Source organism: Sarcophilus harrisii, chromosome 3 (assembly GCF_902635505.1).
Source record: "Sarcophilus harrisii chromosome 3, mSarHar1.11, whole genome shotgun sequence".
Taxonomy (NCBI): Eukaryota; Metazoa; Chordata; class Mammalia; order Dasyuromorphia; family Dasyuridae; genus Sarcophilus; species Sarcophilus harrisii.
The window spans coordinates 26,494,343-26,517,172 of record NC_045428.1 but is presented as its reverse complement, the minus strand read 5'-3'; the positions used below and the strand labels follow the sequence as shown (position 1 = coordinate 26,517,172).

General features: G+C 37.1%; 1 protein-coding gene across 1 annotated transcript in view; it reads right to left on the bottom strand.

Moving 5' to 3' along the window:
• Positions 1-22,830, bottom strand: part of LOC100928969 (multiple epidermal growth factor-like domains protein 6) — a 402,703-nt gene that overhangs the window by 234,416 nt on the left and 145,457 nt on the right. The window contains exon 5 of the mRNA XM_031961116.1: positions 14,257-14,379. Within this exon, the coding sequence (XP_031816976.1) occupies positions 14,257-14,379 (123 nt within the window). The remainder of the gene's footprint in view (positions 1-14,256; positions 14,380-22,830) is intronic.

Sequence of the window (22,830 nt, the reverse complement as noted above, 5' to 3'; positions counted from 1 at the left end):
TTTCTGGAAAAAGCCATACAGTCAGATGGAGAAGTCACTACATTGCCACAACTTCAGTCAATATTTACATTTTTTGATAGAAAGGCAGCTTTAGGAAGAGAGTCAGGAAGACACAGATCTTTATGATTTACCTAGACAACAAACTGACTGTATGACCACAAGCAAGTTAGTTAACCCCTCTGTTCTAGGCAATCTTCTAAGCCTTTTAAGTTGCAGAGATATTCTTCATCTGTATTGATAGGGGATGCTCTCCTCATAATGAGTCCCCTATAAGGATGAAATTACAAGTCCAGATCAACGGCTCCATGAAAAACAGCAGAACAGCAAAACTGCAAGATTTTGTAGCCAAAGAAAGTGAAGGTCTGAGAGATTATGACATCTTATATGTGACAGGATTGGGACTCAACCTCATATCTTCTGATGCTAAGACTAGTCCTCCCAACACTATCCCACATTGCCTTTCACAGCACATTTCATCTAACAGTTCAATCACTAACTCAGTTTGGCTGCTACATAGATCAATCATCCTAGAGTCAAATTATCTTGGGTGTAACACTTATGATGGGTCACTGGACTAATCACTTAACCTGTGTATACTCCTCTGACAACACCTTGTGCCTTATTTGCCAAGTTCTACATTTGTGATTTATCTCACCAGAAGACATTCCCACAATGGGAGCTCCTCTAAAAGATGAAATTGCAATGGTTGGAACTATATTACAGTTTTGAATACAGAGTAACAGCTGTGGTTAACAATCTCTAGTTACAATAAAGTTTCCAGAGCTTAAAATCTGTTGAGAGTTTATCATAGATAGGGAACATGTAGCCAACCATCCATGTTTATTCGACGATAGAAATAGAGATGCCCCCAAGGGAGACATGATGTATTTAAAGAATTCTGGAGGCAGCTCCAAAAGTCACGCTTTGAAATATCTCACTGGAGTCCCTAGCAAGCATTGCTGCTGGGTCAGGGTCAGGACTGATGGGATGAAGAAGGAATCTTGACATAGAGGGTAACAATTATAACTGACATTTCTACAGGAGTTTAAAGTTTTCAAAATGCTTTAAGTATACCATGGCTCCCTATAAGGGTCATACCATAGGCTTTGGGGACTTTGTACCTTCATTGGAGTAGGAAATACCTAGGGAGAAAACTCCTTCTGTGGAAGCAGTCATCTCTGCTAGGAAATTTCAAATCTGCAAGAGGTGGGTGAGATAATGAAAGTTGCTATGAATTTTCAGAAGCAGGATCTAAACTCAAATCTTCCTGACCCAAAGGTCGGCTATTTATCTTCTGGTTTTTCTGATTTTATGATCTCGATTTTACAAATGAAGAAACCAAGACATATTGAGGTTCAGAGTCGTACATGAGTTCTACATTGTCATGTAGCTACAAAAGCAGGATTTCAAACCATGTTTTCCTCTTTTAACACCTAGAACTCTTATCTTCTCCGCTATGCTGTTTCCCAGTACGAAAGATAGGGAATGGTACTGATGGAATTTTAAAAGAAAAATTACCCAAATCAAAATCTAATTGAAAATGCCAGCCCATTGGCCAGATGGTGGTGTAGATAATCCCAGCACAACTATATATGGAAGTTTGAGCTTATGTTCAAGAAAGAATACTTTTGAGAATAATTCCATCTCTATCAAATTCTAGGCCCACAAGCTAAATTTTTCAGCAGGTCCTTTTCTGAGTCTGCTGCCCCTAATCATGGGCTCATGAATAGCATGTGATTTCTTTCCATTCTGTGATTCCCAGAATTCTTTAATCAAAGAATGTTAGAGCTGCAAGAGATTCTCCTGTTCCCCTATACTAACTCATTCAATTCTGATCCAGTAGTTTTTCTACACTATCCCCTTTAATTAAACAGTGAGGTTGATTTCATTTGGAAATGTTCATCAGTGGAAACCATACCACTCTTTTGGGAAACTTATTCCACTTTGAGGAAACTGTAGTAGAGAAAGTTTCCTTACATGGGGTGACTATCTCTCTAAAACTTTTATATATTTCCACTAGTTTTGCTCTTTCAGGATTGCAGAAAAGGTCCAATGGAAGTCCTTAAAAGATTTCAATGCAACTATCAAATCCTTAAGTATTCTCTAGGCTTTTCAAAATTCTTAGTTTCTTTAATGGATCTTCCCATGGCATCGTCTTCAGTCCCTTCATCATTCTGCCCTCCCATAGAGGCATTTCAGACTCTCTGAGAATCTAGGAGCATAAAAACAAAGAGCTGCTTCTTTTGTGGGCCCCAAAGGGCATCGGGGTCTGTTGGAGTAGTATCTGAGCCTACAGTTTTGCTTTCAACTCATGTCATTATCAGTAAGGGGCAAAACCTTCTGGGAAAGATTTCTTTCTGGCAGTCTCAAACTTCTGAGGTCTATTTTTCCAATCTTCCTCTTCCTGGCAGTACATATGGAAGATATAGCTGCCATAAATCAGTATGTTCATAATGAAATTTGAAGACTGAGCCAACTCATCTCCGGGAATGTATAGCAGTTCTTTCTCCTCCAACCCTATTCCCTTCCAAACATCCTGTTGACTACAGTTGTGTGAGTGGATTGTGATAGTGTTGAAATAATTACAATGAATTATTAAGAAAGATGGTGGAGCTCCTTAAATAACTGACTTAAGGAAAAATGAATCATGTTTTCCAACATAAAAGCACGGTTTTGATTTTGGACAATTTGAAACACCTCTATCACTAGTCTATGAGACTGGAATTTGGGGAAGCAATGAGGATTTTCTCTTAGAGAGAAGATCTGATTAGGTCAGTGGAAGTGGAAGATTTTCTCAGATTTTATGAAAATGGTATCTATTTAGAGTCTCTGAACAATTCTCAACTTGGCATTTAAAATCCTCCACTATATGGTTCCCAACTACCTTTCCAATTTTATATTATATTCCTCCCCTCCATATATCCCTTTTTCCAATGATTTGGCATGCTAAATGTTCCTTAGAAATATCATTCTATCTCTCAGCATCATGTACAGACATTCTGTCATGTCTTTTCTCATCCCCTCATAGAACTCCCATCTTCCTTTAAAGTCCAACCTAGGGACAATTTATTAGCCAAGGCCGTCCCTGACAATACCAGTGAACTTAGGTTTAAACCCCAGTTCATCACACCTAGCTATGGGCTTTATGTTTTGGTAGTATGTAAACTCCTTCAAAAATTGGCTTTGGAGATCTATTTCCTGAATCTAGTCCAGTGCCTGGTACATAATCTAGCTGAGTTAACACTTTTGGTCATAGAACTTCTCCAAATCAATGCCTTCTAAGAATTTATTAAGTAGCTGCTATAGGCCAGATGTGTTTGTCTACTAGGAAGAAAAGTACAAAGAATGATGTCTTCCGGCAACATTCTAATGAGGAAGATAAAGAGCATACATTTAAATGTATACAAACAGTTTGGATTACAACATCAGGTGGTATTGTAGGAAGGATATTCCTCTTTGGAGGGACCACGGAAGGCTTCATCTAAAAGCATCTCCATCTGAGAGGCATCTTCAAGGCAGAGAGGATGTCTAGGAAGTAGAGATAAAGAGGGTTTGCCTTCTAAGAATTATCAAACTGAATTTTCATGGGTAGAAGGTGCCCCCATAAAGATGACACCGTGGATTTCAGCCATATAGTCCAGTCCCTTTGTTTACTTAGAAAAAGTGAAACAGAGAGGGTCCCAGAGGTAATGAGTATATACTGAATTTTTAACTCATCTCCTTTGCCTTCAGAATCAGTGTTCTTCCCATTGTACACCCTGAATTAGTTTCTTCTTCAAAAATTCACTTCAAATATGGCTTCCCACATGAGGTTTATCCTAATTGCTTCAGTTGTTAGTACCCTCACCAAGTAATATATATTTCCTTTATATGTGGATATCCATATATGTCTATATATGATATTTACGTAACTGTACCTCCCAATTAATTCTCCCAATAAAATATAAGGATCTTAAGGGAAGGCAATGTTTCTCCAATATTTCATACAAAACCTGGTATACAATAGGAGCTTAACATATTTCTACGGAAGTATTTGGATTTAGAATTGAAAAAGACTTTAAACATCAGCTAAAGCGCCCTCCTCCTTGACAAAGTAGGGAAACTGAAACCCTAAATTATAATATGGCTTGTCTAATGCTCTAGAAATCAATTATTAAAACTCCAGCAACTCTGACTCCAATAGACATTACACTATACCAGAGATGCCTTTGTGATTTTGATGTGACATATCCCCGGCCATCTTTCTGACTGATGTTAGAAAATATTTTGGTTCAGTTGTCAGAGTAGAGATTGAATTGAAACTTTCTGACTGGAGAACAAGGGAAACTTGCTTCATTGATTGGTTGTGGTCCTGAAATTCACAAATGTTTACCTACCCACCAGTCTATGAAGGGTTCTTGTGCTGGGCCAGAGGGAAATGAATAAGAAAGAATCTCTGTCTTTTAGAAATTTTGAGCACCCAAAACAAAGAAATATAATACAATTGAAATAGTGTGAAGTGCCTAAGAGAGGCACAAGACATTTTATGAAAACAAAGAGAGTAGAAAGAGAAATGAGAGGAGGGCAGAACCTTAGTGAATAGTACTGCGCCCAAAGAGATGAGAGGAAGAAAGACAGAGAGTCAGTGAAGATTAGTAAATTCAAAGTGAAAAAGAAAGTTCAGTGTCACAAAAGTCAGAGGAGCAGAGGTTATGAAGAAGCTCCAGAAGGCTCAGTACCACTAAACACCATGGAGCATCTGTACAGATTAAGGATCGAAAAAAAGGCCAGAAAACCTGGCAACCAGATATCACTGGGGACTCCAGAGAGAGCAGTTTCAGTCAAACAGGAGGGAAGTCCACTTTCAAGTGGTTGGAAGTACAATTTATAGGAAAGTTTGGAAGAGAAAAAACATACTTCAGCAAGCCTTAAAATGTTATAGAAACATGAGCTAATATTAGCAGAAATGAGGTATAGGATAAACAAAGTAGTTTCTCTTAGGTGTACAAGTATGTCGTATTAATTCTAAGTGCTTTGCAAGATCAATGGAGAAAGAAGAAATCAATGAACAGCCTAGATATCTATAGCATCTTCCCAGACTGGCACGATGGTACAAAAGATCAGCTTTCAGAACTTGACTGTGTTCATCCTCTAAGTTTGAGCACTTCTGGTTGGGAATGAGGTGAAAATCTAGGGGAGGGATGAAAGAATAGTTGAGCCAGGTCTCCAGGTGCAATAACCGCCAATGTTATGTGCCAGTGGAACAGCAGGAAATTTGATTAGGTGAAATGAGATTCCCCAGAATGGACATTGGCCAGACAACCCAGATAAATACAGTTAGCTTTGGTTATAGACTTTATGAGCAGAAATTACCCTTCCTGTCATGCTGGGCTCTAGAGCCAAAGTGAAAACCAACCTTCAAAGAAATGGTGAGACTGGGAACCTTTGTGGGACTCTGACATTTTAAGGAAAGAGATCCAAGTGACTCACAATTCAATACCAGATACCACATGCCTGAATTTCTGAGGAGAGTATGTACAATATCACCTAGATTCTGTTCTACATCCAGGCTGTCATTTGATATGATTTAATTGGAGGAATGAATGCTGAATGGAGGGAAGTGTTAAAAGACCTGCATCCAAGTTTTGCCTTGATTACAAACAAGTTACATGACTTCAGACAGATTTCTGTCTGGACCTCATAATCTTATAATTTGTCAAACAGGGAGGGCACATTCAATAATTTATAAGCTCCATTATAGCTCCCAAATTTCAAGATTCAAGACCAGTTTCTGTAAGTCAAATATTTGCATCTTGAATCACATGTTTTCATAAACTGGTCAACAAACAACAAGCATTAAGTGCCTACTGTGTATAATTAGCCTTTCATTTTGATTTTGGAAATTTGTTTTGCAAAATGGGGTCAGTGGGTAGAAGAGGACACTGTCATAGTAAAGATCATACTTAAAAATCTTAATAAGAGACCAGAGGACATAATGTACAATCAATATTCATATAACTCTCCTATTCAGATCCTTCATGAAGTTAACTAGACAATAAGATTCCTATAATCTCATATGCACAAATATACCACCCTGTGGTTTTCAAATCAGAATTGGCCATGCTATCATTTAAGGAAGCTAGGAGAAACATGGGAAAGCATTTGTGCAAATGATTTCAAATGAAAAGTTGTGTTCCATCAATTTAGACATAGGTCTGATTAGCTAACTCTAATAATGCAGAACAAATAAGATTTTAACATGTTATTATTTATTACATTCAGTATGGCATGCTACATAAATAGATGAGGGGGAATGTTCCCCTCATAATTCCACAAACAATGTTTTTATATTGTATGAAATAAAGAAAAAAAGATGGCTGCTAATTGCAGCTGATAATGTAGAAAAAATTCATGTTAATATATATATCATTAATTATATGAAATATGTAAATTAAAGGAAATACCATTAACTCCCACACTTAGTAATATACACATTAAGGAAAACGTATATTATTAACTACAGGAATTAGATAAGGGATGTGTCCTTGTTAGTATAACTAATTTGATTAAATCAAAAGGGCTATTTGACAGGCCAAATTAGAGAAGAGGAGGACATTGCAGACTCCGAAATCCTTTTTTAATTTTAAATTGAAATAGTTATTTTAACAATTAAGTATTTTTGTAGCAATTAGAAGAAAAGAGAAAGACACTGAAGAGAACCAATTGTTGACTCTAAGGCTTCAGTTCATGCAAGGAAAATACATAGCACAATAGTGAATACAAAGCAAAATGGAGCCAGTTACATTCACCCCCAATCCGCAGTAAACAAAAGATAGAGTTTAAATTCTGTTACATTAATTCAAACAGTAATGCATTATTCTTCCTGGGAATTAGAAGGATGTGAAATCAGGAAACATTTATCTATAGAATAAATGACTGTTAACATTCAAAGACATTCAATGCAAACCACTCCAAATGAATTGAGTTTAAAATAATAAAGTACCTACTATTTATTAATCTTATTTAAGCATTTATTAAATACCCATCATGGATCAGGCATTATGCTAAGTACTGGGATACAAAGAAAGGCAAAAAGTCATTTGAAACAGTGTTGAACCCAGATCTTCCTTCCTCTAAATTACTGTGTATGTACTTCATAGATAGAAGATAGATGATATTTATGAAGTGCTTACTCTGCACCATAAAGTTTGCTAAGGAATTGAGAAACAATAAAAGCAAGCGAGTCCCTGCTCTCAAGGAGTTTATACTCTCACGGGAGAAAAGAGGATATAAAGAGAATCTAAAAGAACTCTGTGTGTGTGTGTGTGTGAGAGAGAGAGAGAGAGAGAGAGAGAGAGAGAGAGAGAGAGAGAGAGAGAGAGAGAGGAAGAGGGAGAGAAACAGAGACAGAGAGAGAGAGAGAGAGAGAGAGAGAGAGACAGAGAGACAGAGAGACAGAACAGAGAGAAAGAAACATAGAGACATAGAGAGAAAGACAGGAGACAAAGACACAGACAAAGAGAGAGAGAGAGAGGCAGAGACAGAAAAAGAGGGGAAGAGGGAAAGACAGAATGAGAGGTAGAGAGAAAGAAAGAGAGGAAGAGAGGGTAGAAGAGAGGGGGGGGGAGACAGAGAGACAGAGAGATGTGACAGAGAGAGAGAGAGAAATCTATTTGACTATGTGTGTGTGTGAGAAAGAAGGAGAATGTGAATGTGAGTGAGTGTATGTTTGTATATATGAGAGAATGTATGAGTGTGAGTGTGTGGGAGGAAGAATGTGTATGTGTGAGTGTAAGTATGTATGTTTGTGAGAGTGTGAGTGTGTGTGTGCAGGGGGCAGGAGACACGTGGACATTGTGTAGCATGGATAGAGCATGGTCTATGGGGCTGATTTAGAACAAGATAAAGTGGAAGTTCATTTCTCCATCTTCCCAGGGGAAGAGTTCCAGTTTTTGGTGGAGGGGGCTAAGCATGAGTCCCCTCATGTAATGGCAGTTGGAGATGGGAAGAGCCATGAATATTCCTTCGGGATCACTTCGTTTCATGGATTAAAGAAAACCAGAACTAGAGAAGTGAAGCTGGAGGTCCAGCTAGTCTACCTGTTGATTTTTGGTCTTCCAGCTCCACCACGCACCCTCTTATTTATAGGAATAGCTAAAGAAGAAAGCAGGTCCTTGGAACTGTCATTGAAAAGGTTTCAATGGAAAGGCAAAAGAATTCAATTAGCCATGCAAATCAGATGACTGCCATCCTTTCTAGCCCTCACATAGGCAGAACTGCCCAAGGTGTGATTAAAGGTTGGTCTGCATCTATGAAAGCAATCTCAGGAAAGTGAAAGAAATTTACCTTCAGTATAAAATGAAAATATTATCTAAAACCTTTTCAAATGATAATTTTCTCTGATTTGTAATTGGTGCCTAACATCTTTGTTTTCTGAATAGCTCTCAATAGCATTTATTGTAAGTGACCAATAAATAAACATGAATTAGTCATCCTTGTTTTCCCTTCTATTGATGGAGCTCATTTACAATCTTTTTCTCTCCATATAAAGTACCTTGAATTTCCAAACAAGCCCAAACATTTGAAGTTCAATTATGTATTTAAGCAAATATGAGAGCAATAAAGGCTCTACTGTGGAGCATACAGAATTACAGTGAAGAGAACCTCCCTGCCAAATAATCACTTATGGAAATTAAGAGATGATGGGGATAAAATCAATGGGAGGCTAAATTCGGCTTTGTTCTCGGTTCTGTAGCAGCATGAGACAAAGCAAAGTGGCCCCTTCGTAGGGAAAACTTCCAACCAAACAAAACACTTACCTTACTCTTCTATGATTCAATTTAATTACATGGAAAACAAAACAAAACATTTATTAACCACCTGTTATGTGGAAGATAGGATGCTTAATGCTGGGGATTTTATTATTGTTACCAGGTGGAAGGGTGGGGAGGCTGGTAAAGAGAGCTCTTTTCCTTCAGGGCTTGGTGTATAAATTAATAAGCAAAACAGTTCTTGCCTTCAAGGTGCTCCCATTCTAATTGAGGGACATAGGGAAACAGACATAAAGAGACATCTCTAGAGGCATATAAATAAGTTACATTCAAAATTATGGGAAAGAATTCCAGAAATAAGAACAACAGCAATTGAGGAAGGAGGGTCCATCTGAATTGACTTTAGGGTTGTGGGCATTGAAAAAATCTAAGACACCTTAAGATTGGAGATGAAGAGAGGATCATTCGAGATGTGAGAAAATACTGGACCAAGGCACAGAGAGGCAGGATCGTCAAAGAATTAGGTGGATTTCAGCTAGCTGACCAGTTTGATTGGACAAGAGAATGTGTGATGTTTGTGAATAATGTGAAGTTGGTTTAGAAGGGTGGGTGGGAGCCAGACAATAGAGGGATAGTTGGTGAAAAAGATAGGAAGAGCTGAGTTAAAGTCCTGCTTCACATACTAGCTTAGTGAATCTGGGCAAATCTTTAGTCTCTTGCTTATCTCAGTTGCCTCATCTATTAATTGAGGATAATAATGACTAATAATAATAAGCCCCAAACTCCCAGGGTGCCTAGGAGGATAACATGAGATTAATATATATGCATATATATATAGTATGTACATTTACATTATACATGTACATATATTGTTTCATAAATCTTAATGAGCTAAATAAATGTTAACTGTATTATTATTATAGTTTCTCATTTTAGAGGGAAGAAGTCAATAAATTTTCTAGCATGAGTGTTTCCTCCTGTCAATAACCTTAAGAAAAGGAAAGGAAGCCACCTAACTGAAATTTAGTCTGAAGATCTAGTCTAACACTATGATAAACATTGATTAAGGATTTAGAATATGTAACATATCACACAGAGGGTTTGACATACAAAGACAAAATTAGAAATTGTCCCAACCTGCCCACACTGAACCTATGCTCTTTTGCTCCAAGAATGTTAAGCAGGATGATTATATTTTTTTTAAAGCCCAATTTCCCTTAATTCTTTTCTTTTTTTGAGATTCATCAGCAAATGAACCAATGAGGAAATCTACAAATCTACAAATAAATTATGTAGTAATATGTACAAAAATTACAGACAGATATATGAAATATTAATAAATATACACTATAAATGGTTTTATTTATTTATTTACTATATTAATTTGACACATATAGTATTTATAATATAACAGACTTATTTATTTATTTTAAACATGGATACTCTCTCATCCCCTACTGAGAAATAATCAAGTGAGGGGAAAAATCCAATTGTCTGGATCAAGAAAACAAAATTGGGTGACTGTGGCTAGGTCTCATTTTCTGCTTTCCCATCACACTTAGGATTTTTGTTTTTTTGCCTAGTGGTTTGTTCTTAGAATAATGTTTATTTTCCAGAAATTCTAGCTAGCCCCTTTATGATCTTGACCTTAATTTGTCACAGTGAGAATCAGCTTAAATAAAGCTATGACAGTTACTTTTCTAAATCAGTTAACAATCAATAGGAGTGACATCATGACTCACTCTAACCAAAGTCATGCAAAGAATTGTGGAAACGTGCTATACTGGCTGCCAAGATCTCTGTGACAAAGATGCCCTTTCCTTGTTCTCCTTCATTTGTGAAAGATCTAATATGAAACTCCCAAGTCAAATGTAATGGTTCTGGTATCACATGCAAATCTTCTCTGGTTTGCATGAAAGAGGGGGTCACTGGGTCAGACCATGGGTCAGACCATGCTGGGCTGTGATTTTCACCAAATTCAATTGATCTGACCAGGGCACAGCAGTGCTAAAGGCAGACAACTCAACATGAAATACCTGTTCCCTCATAACCAAAGAAATCTCTGAAGTTCATCTTCAGGATGCAACTCTTGGTATCTTTCAAGTTTTCTGTTGCTTTTCAGGATCCCTGACTCTTCCCTAGGTAAGGATGAATAAAAAAGAATGTCTGAGAAAGAGGAACCCAAACCCTCCCCATCTTCCTCTCCTTAAAAACCTTGGAGAGCTCAAAACTCCTGGAAGACTCCCACATTTGACTGATGGACCAAATGGTGCCATCACAAAATTCAAGGATGTTGGAATTAGAAGCATCCTAAGAGACTGTTTAATCCAACTCACTCATTGTACTGATGAATAATTAAGGACTGAAGCTCTCAGGCAGACTGCTTTTTACCTTTTCTAAAAGATTTAGGTTCTTTAAGGACTAAATTATTGTGTGCTAGAAATGGGAAAACCAAACAAAATAAAATTGAAGTTTCTAGGGGAAAAGAAGATTAATTGGTCTTAGGCCCCTTGATAAGCCACATAACAGAGAAGATCACTGGGCCAGGCTATGAATGGATTACTGGAAAATGCAGAACACACATCCACATCTACACAGACTCAAACACAGATACACACACATATATAGCCCTCACATCCCCACATTTATACACCCCTCTCACACAGGATGTTATGTCTGGTGCTGTAAAGACCCTGATCTCATCCTGATTTCTTGACAGATCCTTCCTTATGCATGCCGGGTCAGATCTTTCTCTTAGATCTCCCAGGCCCGAACCACAGCTCTAAGCCATCTCCATTCTAAGCCATCTGGCCTGCCCTCTGTGTGCCAGTCTGAGCCACCTGCTAAGTTCTCCACTGGCCAGTGACATTTGTTCAGGACAGAACTTTGCAACAAAGGGAGGGATGAGATACTATGAGGCCTTTGAGAGGAAATGTTTTCAAAAGAATTATAGTCTGACACAAATCAAAGCAAGTCAAGGGAACTGTGTTTTAATATCATCAATAAGAAAGCCAACCAGAGGTAATCAACCCCAGTAGGGTTGTGTAAAAAGGAAGCTGCACTGGACCTCCAGTCAAAGGATGAGGATTCAGATCCATTCTCTACTATTTACTACTTTTGTGCCCTTGGCAAATTGAACTTTTTGTGTCTAAATTTCTAGCTCTAAATCCCATGCTTCATTTACTTATTCATGGAGCCTTTATTAGACACCTATTATGAGCTAAGCATTGTGCATACAAAGGCATGCAACTCCTATCCCCAAGCAACTTCACATCCTATTCATCCCTTCATTTATGTTTTTACATATATCTTTATCTAGAATTGATCACCATGACTGCCACATAGTTGATTAAATATAGGGGGAATAAATATGGACAGATATAAGCAAATATCAAATACATATAAAGTAAATACAAATGATATTAGAGGCAGTAATAGCTAGGGAAATAAATCTCCAGAGAAAGTAGGTTTGAACCAATTGAAGCAGTCGGGCCATATCTGAACCAATCTTGGAATGAATATGGAAGATTATTATGGACTTATTAAAGTATATGGACTCGAGCCAGATGACTTGGGTTTACATCCCATTTCCAAGCTTACATCTGGGTGACAGAGCAATTACTTAGAGTTCTGAGCCTGTAACATGAGTGGTAACTGACTCAGTGGCCCTTGAGGGTCTCTTAGCTCTAGCTTTATATCTGAGGTAGAGGTAAGGGAATCATACATTCCAGTCATGGGACACAAACAGCCTAAAGGTGAGGAGATACATGATGGGATGTCACACTAAGAAGGCAGGATATAGGCTTGTTTGGATGGAAGTAGCACTGTGTAAAGGAGAGCAAAGTATGGATACGACCTGATCTTTTGATACCATCTATCAGTCAATCAGTCAACAACATTTTTTAATTACCTATTGTGTACCTATTATGTACTTACTAGCTTCATTCTGCTAAGTTTTAGGGATGCAAAGATGTCAGGTGGCAGTCCCTGTTATCCAGAACCTCCATCTAATGAGAAAAACAACATGCAAACAACTGCACAAAGAAAGACAGGGGATAAACTAAAGATAATTACCAGAGAGAAGGTACTAGAATGCAGGAGGATTGGGCTGCAAAGGGGAATGGGAGAAGATAGTAGTTTGGACTTGAAGGAAGCCAAGAAAGACAGGAGATGGAGTTGAGAAAGGAAGGAATTAAAGTTGTGTTTGTTTGAACTCTATTCATTACAATGAAGGGGAAGGAAATGCTTAAAATGATGTTCTCAAGTGAATCCACCTTGGATCTTGGACAGAATTCTCCCAATGACATTTCCCGCCATGATTTATTTGTCACAAAGCCAGTTCTCAGATAATCCCCAGAAGTCCCTGCGTAAACACAAACAAGGGAAATCTCCACTCTCCCTCCTAAGGATTCCAGGGCACCCTGCTATGTTACCGGAGACCCCATTGGCATTGCCAGCACAAGCTTCCAATGGGAATACAAAGTGATTGCATGGCCAATTTTAACAAGTGACACTGTGAGGAGGAGACCTCGGGGTCTGTGCAGAGCAGAAGGAAGCATCTCATCAACGTAAATGTGACCACCTAATGACCAGAGCCCCGTTTCACCCTGATGTCCAGACATGGTACCTCCATACTGTGATAATTGCTCAAGTCCAGGCAGAAAAAAGGTGACTGCTTTGACAGTCACCAGCACAAACCCTTAATTATCCCCCTAGGGGTGTAATTATCTGCACCTGCCCCAGGCTGCTAGCAAGGTTTCCCTGTCCAGCCAGACCTAAACACAAAAAGATTGCTCTGATGCTGCCCTTGGGGGATGGAGGTGGGGATGGCAGCTAAACTCTCAGGGACTCTGTTTAATAGAATTACTTTTTTTGGGGGGGGGGCAGGGATCACAGTAGCTATCCCTCCTAAGAGAAGTACAAAAGAAGAGGAATTAGGAGCCATCCCACTCTCTTTCCTCGGAGTAGCCAACAACAAACTTAGGAAACAGAGGGAGAGGCTTAGGAAACAGGAGGATGCCATGAGATTTGGTGAGAGTTAAGGGGATGCGATGCTATTGACAGAAACAGCTCCAAGCAAGAGAATCTATCACTGCCTCCCTTTGGTTAATTCTGTACTCTTAGAATCTCAGACTTGACATCTATGAGTATTTTATCATAAGCATTATTTTCACCTTAGACCTAAGCACTTTCAAAAAAACCAGGCACTTTACTGAGGGAATTAAATACACTATTGAAATTCTGTAATCAGTACATGACACAACCAAGCCTGACTAATCATATGTTTCCCATAATAAGCCGTTTGAAGTGTTCTTAGGGTTACAATTTTATAATCTAGACATAAGAAGGAGATCTGCACCCTTGACAACATGGAGCAGGGGTACTCCAACTGGCTGGATTAAAGAGGAGCTCCACCTCCCCCCTTATCCCACAACCTGCCATGTCTGCATTACAAAGATGTTCTCCATTGGCTTATCAGGCAGCAGGCAGAACTGAATGGGGTTACCTTTGCAGCCTTTCCCGTCTTCTTTCAGTTTCTGGCCAGCTTGGCATTTGCAGTAATAGCTGCCAATTGTATTGCAGCACTGCTCTTGACAGCCACCATTGTCAATGGCACATTCGTTCACATCTGCAGAAGAGTAGGGAGAATTAGCTCCTGACAGGGAGAGATCCAGATAGAACCCAGCAGGTTGAGACCCAGACAGAACTTAGCAGGGAGGGCCTCTTTTAAAAATCCAAAAAACAGGGACTTTCCTCTTTTAATAATCTCTCTTTTTTTTTTCTTGGATAGCATGACAACACTTGGAGGTCTCTAGTGGAGGAGCCCAGGGATCTGTCACCAGCCTTAAACTGATCATTTCTGTCAGTGATTTTAAAAAAAAATCTAAAATTTGAACATTTCATGTTGGTGAGAATAGATAATAGGTTGGATGGCAGAATTAGATACCTAAGAGATTTTAGGAAGTTGGAATAGTGGATGTTTCGAAGTCTATAAGCAAGTTTGTATATATTATCTTATTTGAGCCTTATGAACACACACACACACACACACACACACACACATATACCCCATAAACCTTATTTAGTAGATAGTAGAGTTATTATTTTTCTCATCTTACAGAAGAGGAGACAGGCTCAGAAAAAGTGATACACTTGCCTATAATTCCACAGCTGTTGAGTGTAAGACAGGAGATTGAAAATGATCTTATCTTGACTTCAATGCTGGTCTTTTATCTATTCCATCCCACTGCCTTTTCCAAACTAAGGGATACAGTTCAGTATGGAAGAATATCCCCAATCCAACAAATTAACAAACTTTTATTAAACATTTATTATGTTTCAAGGACAATGACCAGCAGTTAATATAAAGAATCAATTGTTCAAGTGCAAGACGAGATAGACTTGGTTTGACGATTGTTCATGTGAAAATGACTTGAGTTTATTGGGGAAATGGCATGTTCAATGAATGAAGAATATTACATGGCATCCAATAAAGTTAGCAAGATTTTTAGCTTTATCATAGAACTAAAGTGTTCAGAAGGGCTCTACCTTTTCCATCCTGAAGTCTATACACACATTCTTTAAAAAGAAGCCCTCATGCAAAGTAAAAGAGACTCTACTGCTATAATGTGCTCTGGTCAAATCACATCTAATTATTGAGAAAATCAAATTTTACATATATATATATATGTAAACATATGGAATACATCCATATATATATATATACATATATATATATATGGATGTATTCACGCATCTTCAAATGCCATATAAAGTGTTCCAAAAGACTTAGTGAGATTCTAAGTTAGCAAAGCATATACTCTGTAAAAATAATAATAACAACAATAATTTACTATTACCAGCTGTTGTCATTATTTACTTGTTTCACTTGTGTCCAAGTCTTTGTGACCCCATTTAGGTTTTCTTGGCCAAGCTAGTAGTTTCCTTTCCCAGCTCATTTTATAAATGAGGAAGTTGAGACAAACATGAGACTTCAGAGTGACACAGTCAACAAGTTTCTGAGTATGGATTTCAACTAACAGCTTCCTGATTCCAGGAGCACCACGCCATCGACTGTCGCCTAGTTATCTTTATTACAGTGATTATTATTGCTAATTTGAAGCCTTCCAGAAAAAGATGGTAAAGAAGACTGAGGGCTATGCCATATTAGAATTTATTGAAAGATCTAAAGGATTTTCACTCAGTTGAACTTTGAATGATTAGCCTAGAGAAGAGAAGGTTCCAAGGTAAGTTGCTAGCTATCTTTAGGTATTTGGAAATCTGTAAACAGGAAAAGGTGTTAGATTTCTTCTCCTTGGTCTCAGAGGACTGAACTAGGAGTAGTACATTAAAGTTACAGCTAAGTAAAATTTTATGAATACAAGGGGAAACAACCAAACAAAAACTTGCTTTATAATTTGAGCTATACTAAAGTATGAGATGCTTTGGAAGTTAATCATTTCTCCTCCCCAGAGAGCTTTGAACAGGCTGACATGACTCACTTCTTAGTGTAAATATCTCTACTATGGGAGGGAGACTGAACTAGAGAAACTCCGAGGTCTCTTTCAATTTTACTATTCTATAAAATACTGAAAATGGCATAAGATTTTCAGTGGTGGTAGAAGGGTAGAAACTCACCATCTGAGATATGTGAAATATGATTGTACCATGCAAATAGCTAGGGTGAGTGAATAGATGTTGTTGTCTTGGGAAGGAAACTCAGAATTTCTTTCCCAAATTATCTTAGAAACAGGCTCATGCTATGGTTTATAAATACATAATAGTTGACATTTTACAATACTCTGAAGTTTGTGAAACACTTTACATATACGATTCAAGAAACTACTTCAATGCCTGGACACTTAGCTCACATCACAGTCCTTTGAAGACACTTTCCTTAGGTAACTTGAGGAGAGACTTCAAATTCCTTTTTTCAATGATTTGACACTTTCAACCAAAAAAAATACTATAGCCAAAGGAGAATGGAATCTGCAATAGTGATCTAATGGATGAAGGCAATCCTTATTTTGTATCTCATCCCTGACCTCCTGTTGGTAAACAATCCAACTGTTATCACAAGAGAAAAGGCAATGCAATGGGAGTCAGAGGGTGGAAAGGAATAGATGTGATTTCCTAGGAAATTGGCTGGTGTTTTCCAAGCATATTTTAGCCATAAGGAGGTGTCTGCAGTATGGGTATTTTCATAATTCAGTCTTCAAATTATCCCATTGATTTATGTAGCTGAAATATAGGAAGTGCTTAGGAATGAGCCAGGATAGAAGTGATGCTACTTATAGTAATAGTGATGACAGTAACTAAGACATATTTAGAACCGAAAGGAACTTTCCATGTCTATATGGGTTATTCACCTCATTTATAGACTCAGAAACAGAGTCCCAGGAAGCAAAATGGTTTACTACAGAATTATATAATTAATAATTTGCCAGATTCTCTGAATCCAGAGATCCAATGATCTTTCTAGTAGCCCTTTCCCATTTCAAACTTAAAAGCTTGCAATACATATACACACACATGCATGTATGCATATATACATAATACATATATAACATAATATACATAAATATATATATAAATACATAAATATATGTTTATATGTGTATATTCATGCATATATGCATATATTTATAATTGTAGATGTTTGACCCTCAAAACAATCCTATGAGGTAAGTACTGAAGATGTTGTCATTGCCAGTTTACAAATGAAGAAACTGAGACAGAAAAGTTAAATCACTTTCCAAGGGTCATATAGCTAGTAAGAAGCGCAGTTAAGTTTCTAAACCATTCCCTCCTGACTGCAAATTCTAGGCTTAATGTATTTTCTAATAGCATATATTTGAAAGCCTGATGACATAAATATTATTACTCTTCCATTTGACAGTGAGGAAACTAAACTTTAGAGACATTAAGCTAGAGGTCATGGTCACTCAAATAGTGTCTAAAAAAGGATTTGAATTCATTTCTCGTAATGTGAATCTAGGACTTTTAATTTATTAAGTGGGCCTGCAGCTCTGTTCCTTTGCTAACAAATTATTATAGCTCACAATGACCATTTATCTTTTTGGAAAGATATTTCAGAATAATGAGACTAAAAGGCAGTCAATTTTACCTTCGTTGTCTTTACTTCTCAACATGGTATTCTGTCACATCATTTTTTTTAGTACCAAGTTTGGGTTTAATTAACTTTTAATTAAAAAAAAAGACACCAAGGCTATTTTTTTTCCTACTTGGCAGATAAGGGTTGTAAGGTTCTTCAGTTCTGGAATAGCCAGTGAAGGCCAAAATTGATTGCCTCCAATGCCGTCCATTTCCTATTAAAATGGAGTGGTAAAGTACCCAGTTTCACTCGATCAGTCCCCAAATACCTCATGCTTGAGAAAGCAACAAGAGATCTGGAAGTTTCTTATCCTCTGGGAGGCTCTTATGAGTTTACTGATTAATACGAAAAGTCCTTGAGACAGTGTTCTAGTGATTCCTGCAGGTTTGGAACTGCTCTCTAGACTATAGTCACAAAAGGATGGGAGGCAGTCTAAACAACACCAACAGCAGCAGACCCTCACAGATCTGCCACCTGTGAACATCAATCATTTTACTCGGTGGCAGTTCATGAAGACAGCTAACAAGAAATGTCACAATTGGGAAACACAGGCATGGTGCATTTCATCCATATGGCTAATCTGGACACTTCACAGAATCATTTAAAATAAGAGCTGGAAGGGACCTCAGAAACCCTCCAGTCTAAATGGCACTTGGGAAAAAAAATCCTCTACAATTTGTCTGACAAGTGGTCATTAAGTCTCTATTTGAAGACTTCTACTGAGCAGTCTATTCCCCTTTTCAATAACTCTAATTGTTTTTGTGGATGTTGTTTTCCCCATACTGGCAAACCTAAATGTACTTCTTTTCAACTTCCGCCCATCATTCTTAGAACTGGAATCAAGTAGAATAAATAAATAACTCAGGTAAGTAGCTAGGCAATTAGTTGGCACAGGGCAGAATGTAAGAATCAGAAAGACCAGAGCTCAGACTGATGGTGTGACCTGGGCAAGTCACTGAATGGTTGTCTCCCTAGGTTTGCTCATATGTAAAATGGGAATAATAATAATGCTTACTTTCCAGGGTAGTTGTGAGAATAAAATCTTTTAAAAGTTCTTTGTAAATCTAGGAGGGCTATGTAAATGTTCTTAATATAAAATCTCCTTAAAAATATGAAATTTTTCAGTATATCCATATATAATTCATAGACAATGCTTTTCTTTCCCACCAACCATTTCTTTTATTCCTTATTTTTTTCTCCACCATCCCCTCCCAATGGAAAAAAAAAGCAAAAAAAAAAAAAAAAAAAAAAAAAAAGGCCATGTGAAAATACATATGGTCAAGCAAACCAAATTTCTGCATTAGCCATGTCTAAAATGTATTTTGTTCTGCATCACATATTCAAGAGATGGGAAATGGGGTTTATCATAATTATTCTGCAATTGTGATTGGTCACTACATTGATAAGAGGTCTTAAGTCTTCCTTTAAATATGTTTCCATTCATCAATATCATTCCTAAAACATAGTGCTTTGAAATGGGACACTACTCGAGATGAGATTCATCATGGAAAAATACAATAGAGTCTCTGTGGTACAATGGATGACACTGGGCTTGGAGCCAGAAAAACCTGAGCACAAATATAGTCTTAGAGTCTCACTAGCCGAATAACCATGGATAAGTCACATTATTTCTCCAGGCTTCCGTTTTCTCATTTGTAAAATGAAGGACTTCGATTCAAAAATGAAGAATCAGGAGTCAAATATTATCCACATAATATCACACCTGCCATGCATTAAAATCCCTTCATAATTCTTTACATACAAGCTATTGTTTAGCTTTGCCTCCTCGTGTTATACTTATTAAGTTCACTCTTTCAACTAAAGGAGGACTTGAAATTTATTTCTCTTAAATTTCATCTTTTTAAGATTCAAGCCAGTATTTTAACTTGCTTTCAATTCTAGCAAATTTCTGGCGCATCATAAATGCTTAAAACAATGCTTGTTGACTGATCTATGGCTTTATGTTAAGGAATTGGCACTCTGTGGTACTTATTATTATTATTATTTTAGTAAATGGTTTGCAGATAAGGATTGCTTCACTTAAGTCCAATTTACATGAGAGTCAAAAGACATCACTGCTATAATATATTATTGTAGCTCAAAAGAAAAGTGAGCTCTGGAAATTTCTCCCTCCCAAATGGTCATATGGACTATTTGTATGCAACCTATCCTCTCAAGCTCAAATTGATATTTTCAGCCATATGCAGTCAAACTGTACGTTGTCTCCAACATGATGTTGTCATTTTGGTCCTCTTGGAGCACCAAGAACAAACAACAATGACAAGGGATTGTTTCCTTCATTGTATTTGTATTGCTAAGGTTCCTATTGCTAAGCCAAGTTTATAACATGTACTTGATGCTTGTTTATGAACTGATTGATGTGAAATTATTTTTGTGAGAGGATTTGGGAAGGATTCTTTTAATTGAGAAAAGATCATAAAAAAAGTTTTGATGGTTGAGAAGGAACTTTAACAACATAAGGTACGGGGAATGCCATTCAAATCTGAAATTGGAGTGAGATTTTCCCTTTTTCTCTCTATATCGAGAAAACTAAGGCAAAGAACAGTTTCTAGCCGTATCATTGATTGATAAGAGAATTTTAGGGTTAGGTTATAAACCAAAATTGCATGTCAAGCTGTATTTATGAAGTGATGCTAGGTAGAGGTCAAAGAATAACTTGCAGTGATGATCACATTTTAGAATTCACTTGAGAGTTACTTTTCTCTGGTATCTCTCAGAATAAAAGGACTGGGAAACACTTTAAGTATCCCCAGTGCCTTGAGCTCTTGATTAGGATTCATGGATAATTGGGGCAAAATAGGACATGTAGACAAACTGTTATTCTATTGGCCAATTAAAGAAGAGACCTAATACTAATTTTACTTGGTGTATATTCTTCTTGGTTCAGAAATATCCCTTGAATATGTCAGATTAAAAACTAATACTTAGAGGTCTAAATGGCATAGTAGCCAGAGTACTGGCCCAGAAGTTAGGAGGACCTGAATTTAAATGCAGCCTCAGACATTTTACACTTCCTAGCTGTGTAACCCTGGGCAACTCACATAACCTTAATTGCCTCACAAAATAAAAATAAAATAAAATAAAATAAAACTATTACTTATATATTTTTCCTCCTTAAAAAGATATTTTTTTAAAAGCATATTTTAACACAGTAGAATACCAAAGACCAACCCCCCCAAAAAAAACCCCAGGAAACAACAAAATATAAGACCATCTCATACCCACTGCTGGCATGACATAGTTGAAATGTCATTTAAATATGAAATTGGGTTGAGCTCCTTGCTTTTTCTCTATTGGAAGATAAAACTAAGACAATGAATGGCCTCCAGCAGTTCTGCGGTCTGAAGCATAAGGGCGTTCAAGATTAGATTGTAAAGCAAAAAGGCAAGACTAACTATTCTTAGAAAATGATAATGGATGACCCAAGTTTTCTAAAATTAGAATTTTTTAGAAACTGAGTATCTCAGTATTGGAAGATACTTTATCATCCATCTTGTACAAATTGTTAATGAGAATTTAACAGTAAATGAACCTTTAATTGAGAATTTCCTGGAATATTTTATAACCATTCAAATATGATTCATAATCATTCAATTTAATTTACCCAGCTATTCACATAAGGAAAAAAAAAACCTAAATGAATAATGATTGGCTATTGTTGATCATATGGACAACCTAAAGAGTCCATCTCTTTTGACAGGAAAGGCTTGACTACCTTTGAGAAATTGTGCAGTGTCTTAGGGACTCCAAGTTTCCCCTTGGAACAAAGGTCTACCTCTGAAAAATCAATATTCTTCCATGATGTCACATGGTTGAAAATCATAGAACATCACTGTTTGTAAAGATGTGAAATTTAGGATAAACTAAATGCAAAAGAGAGCTCCTCATCAAAATTTTAAAGCTTCCACATAAACAAAACCAATACAAATAGAAACAGAAGAAAAATCAGATAATGGGAACCAAAAGTTGTATGAAATATCACTGATAAAAATCTAATATTATAACTCTACAGGAAAATGACAGAAATATGCAAGATAAAGAGTTGTTTCCCAATAAATGGCAGGCTAGAGAATAGGAAGGTTTTTTTGTAATAGGAATAGATATTATTGGTCATATGAAATAATACACCAAATCACTAAAATATGATAGGTACAAATTGAAACAACTCTGGGCTTTTAACTCATTTTTCACGAAATGGCAAAAATAACAAAAATAGAATCAGTATTGAAACAGTTCTGGGAATTCAGGTACACTAATACAAGGTTGTTGGAGCTATAAATTGACTCAGCTTTGGAAAAGTCTAGAATTACACGGGGAAAAGTCAATAAATATTTATAATCTTAACCTAACAATTTCCTCCATTTACCATATATCTTAAGGAGTGCAAAGAGAGAAAGAAAAGTCAAATGGTTAGTGAAGTATTTCTAATAAAACTCTCTATCACAGCCAATCGGACAGCAAATGATTGGCTATGAACTTATAAACTGGTGAATGGCTAAACACGACTTAATAGATGAATGGACTGTTGTTACAATCAGTCCTTTATTTTCAAGAAGATCATGACATCAGAGAGGTGATATCATGACATGCAAGGGAGGTGATATCATGACATGCAAGTGAACTGGATTTAAGTGACAGAGAGCTGGGCAAGGTCACCTGTCTCATGTTTTCCTTTGGAGCCATCTATATTCAGTAGCAAGATATAGATCAGGGGCCCTGGATATAGTAGGAGATCTTGGTTTTTTAAGACAATATTTTTAAACAAGTCTCAGTTTGGCTGAGGTAATGCCCAATCAGTGATTAAGGCTAAGTAAGAAATGAGACAAAAGATGGTCTCTTCCCTAGTCAAACACACACACACCCCTACCTCTGTCTCTCTGTCTCTTTCGGTGACTGTCTCTATCTCTATGTCTATAGCTATCTATCTATCCAGTATATATCTGG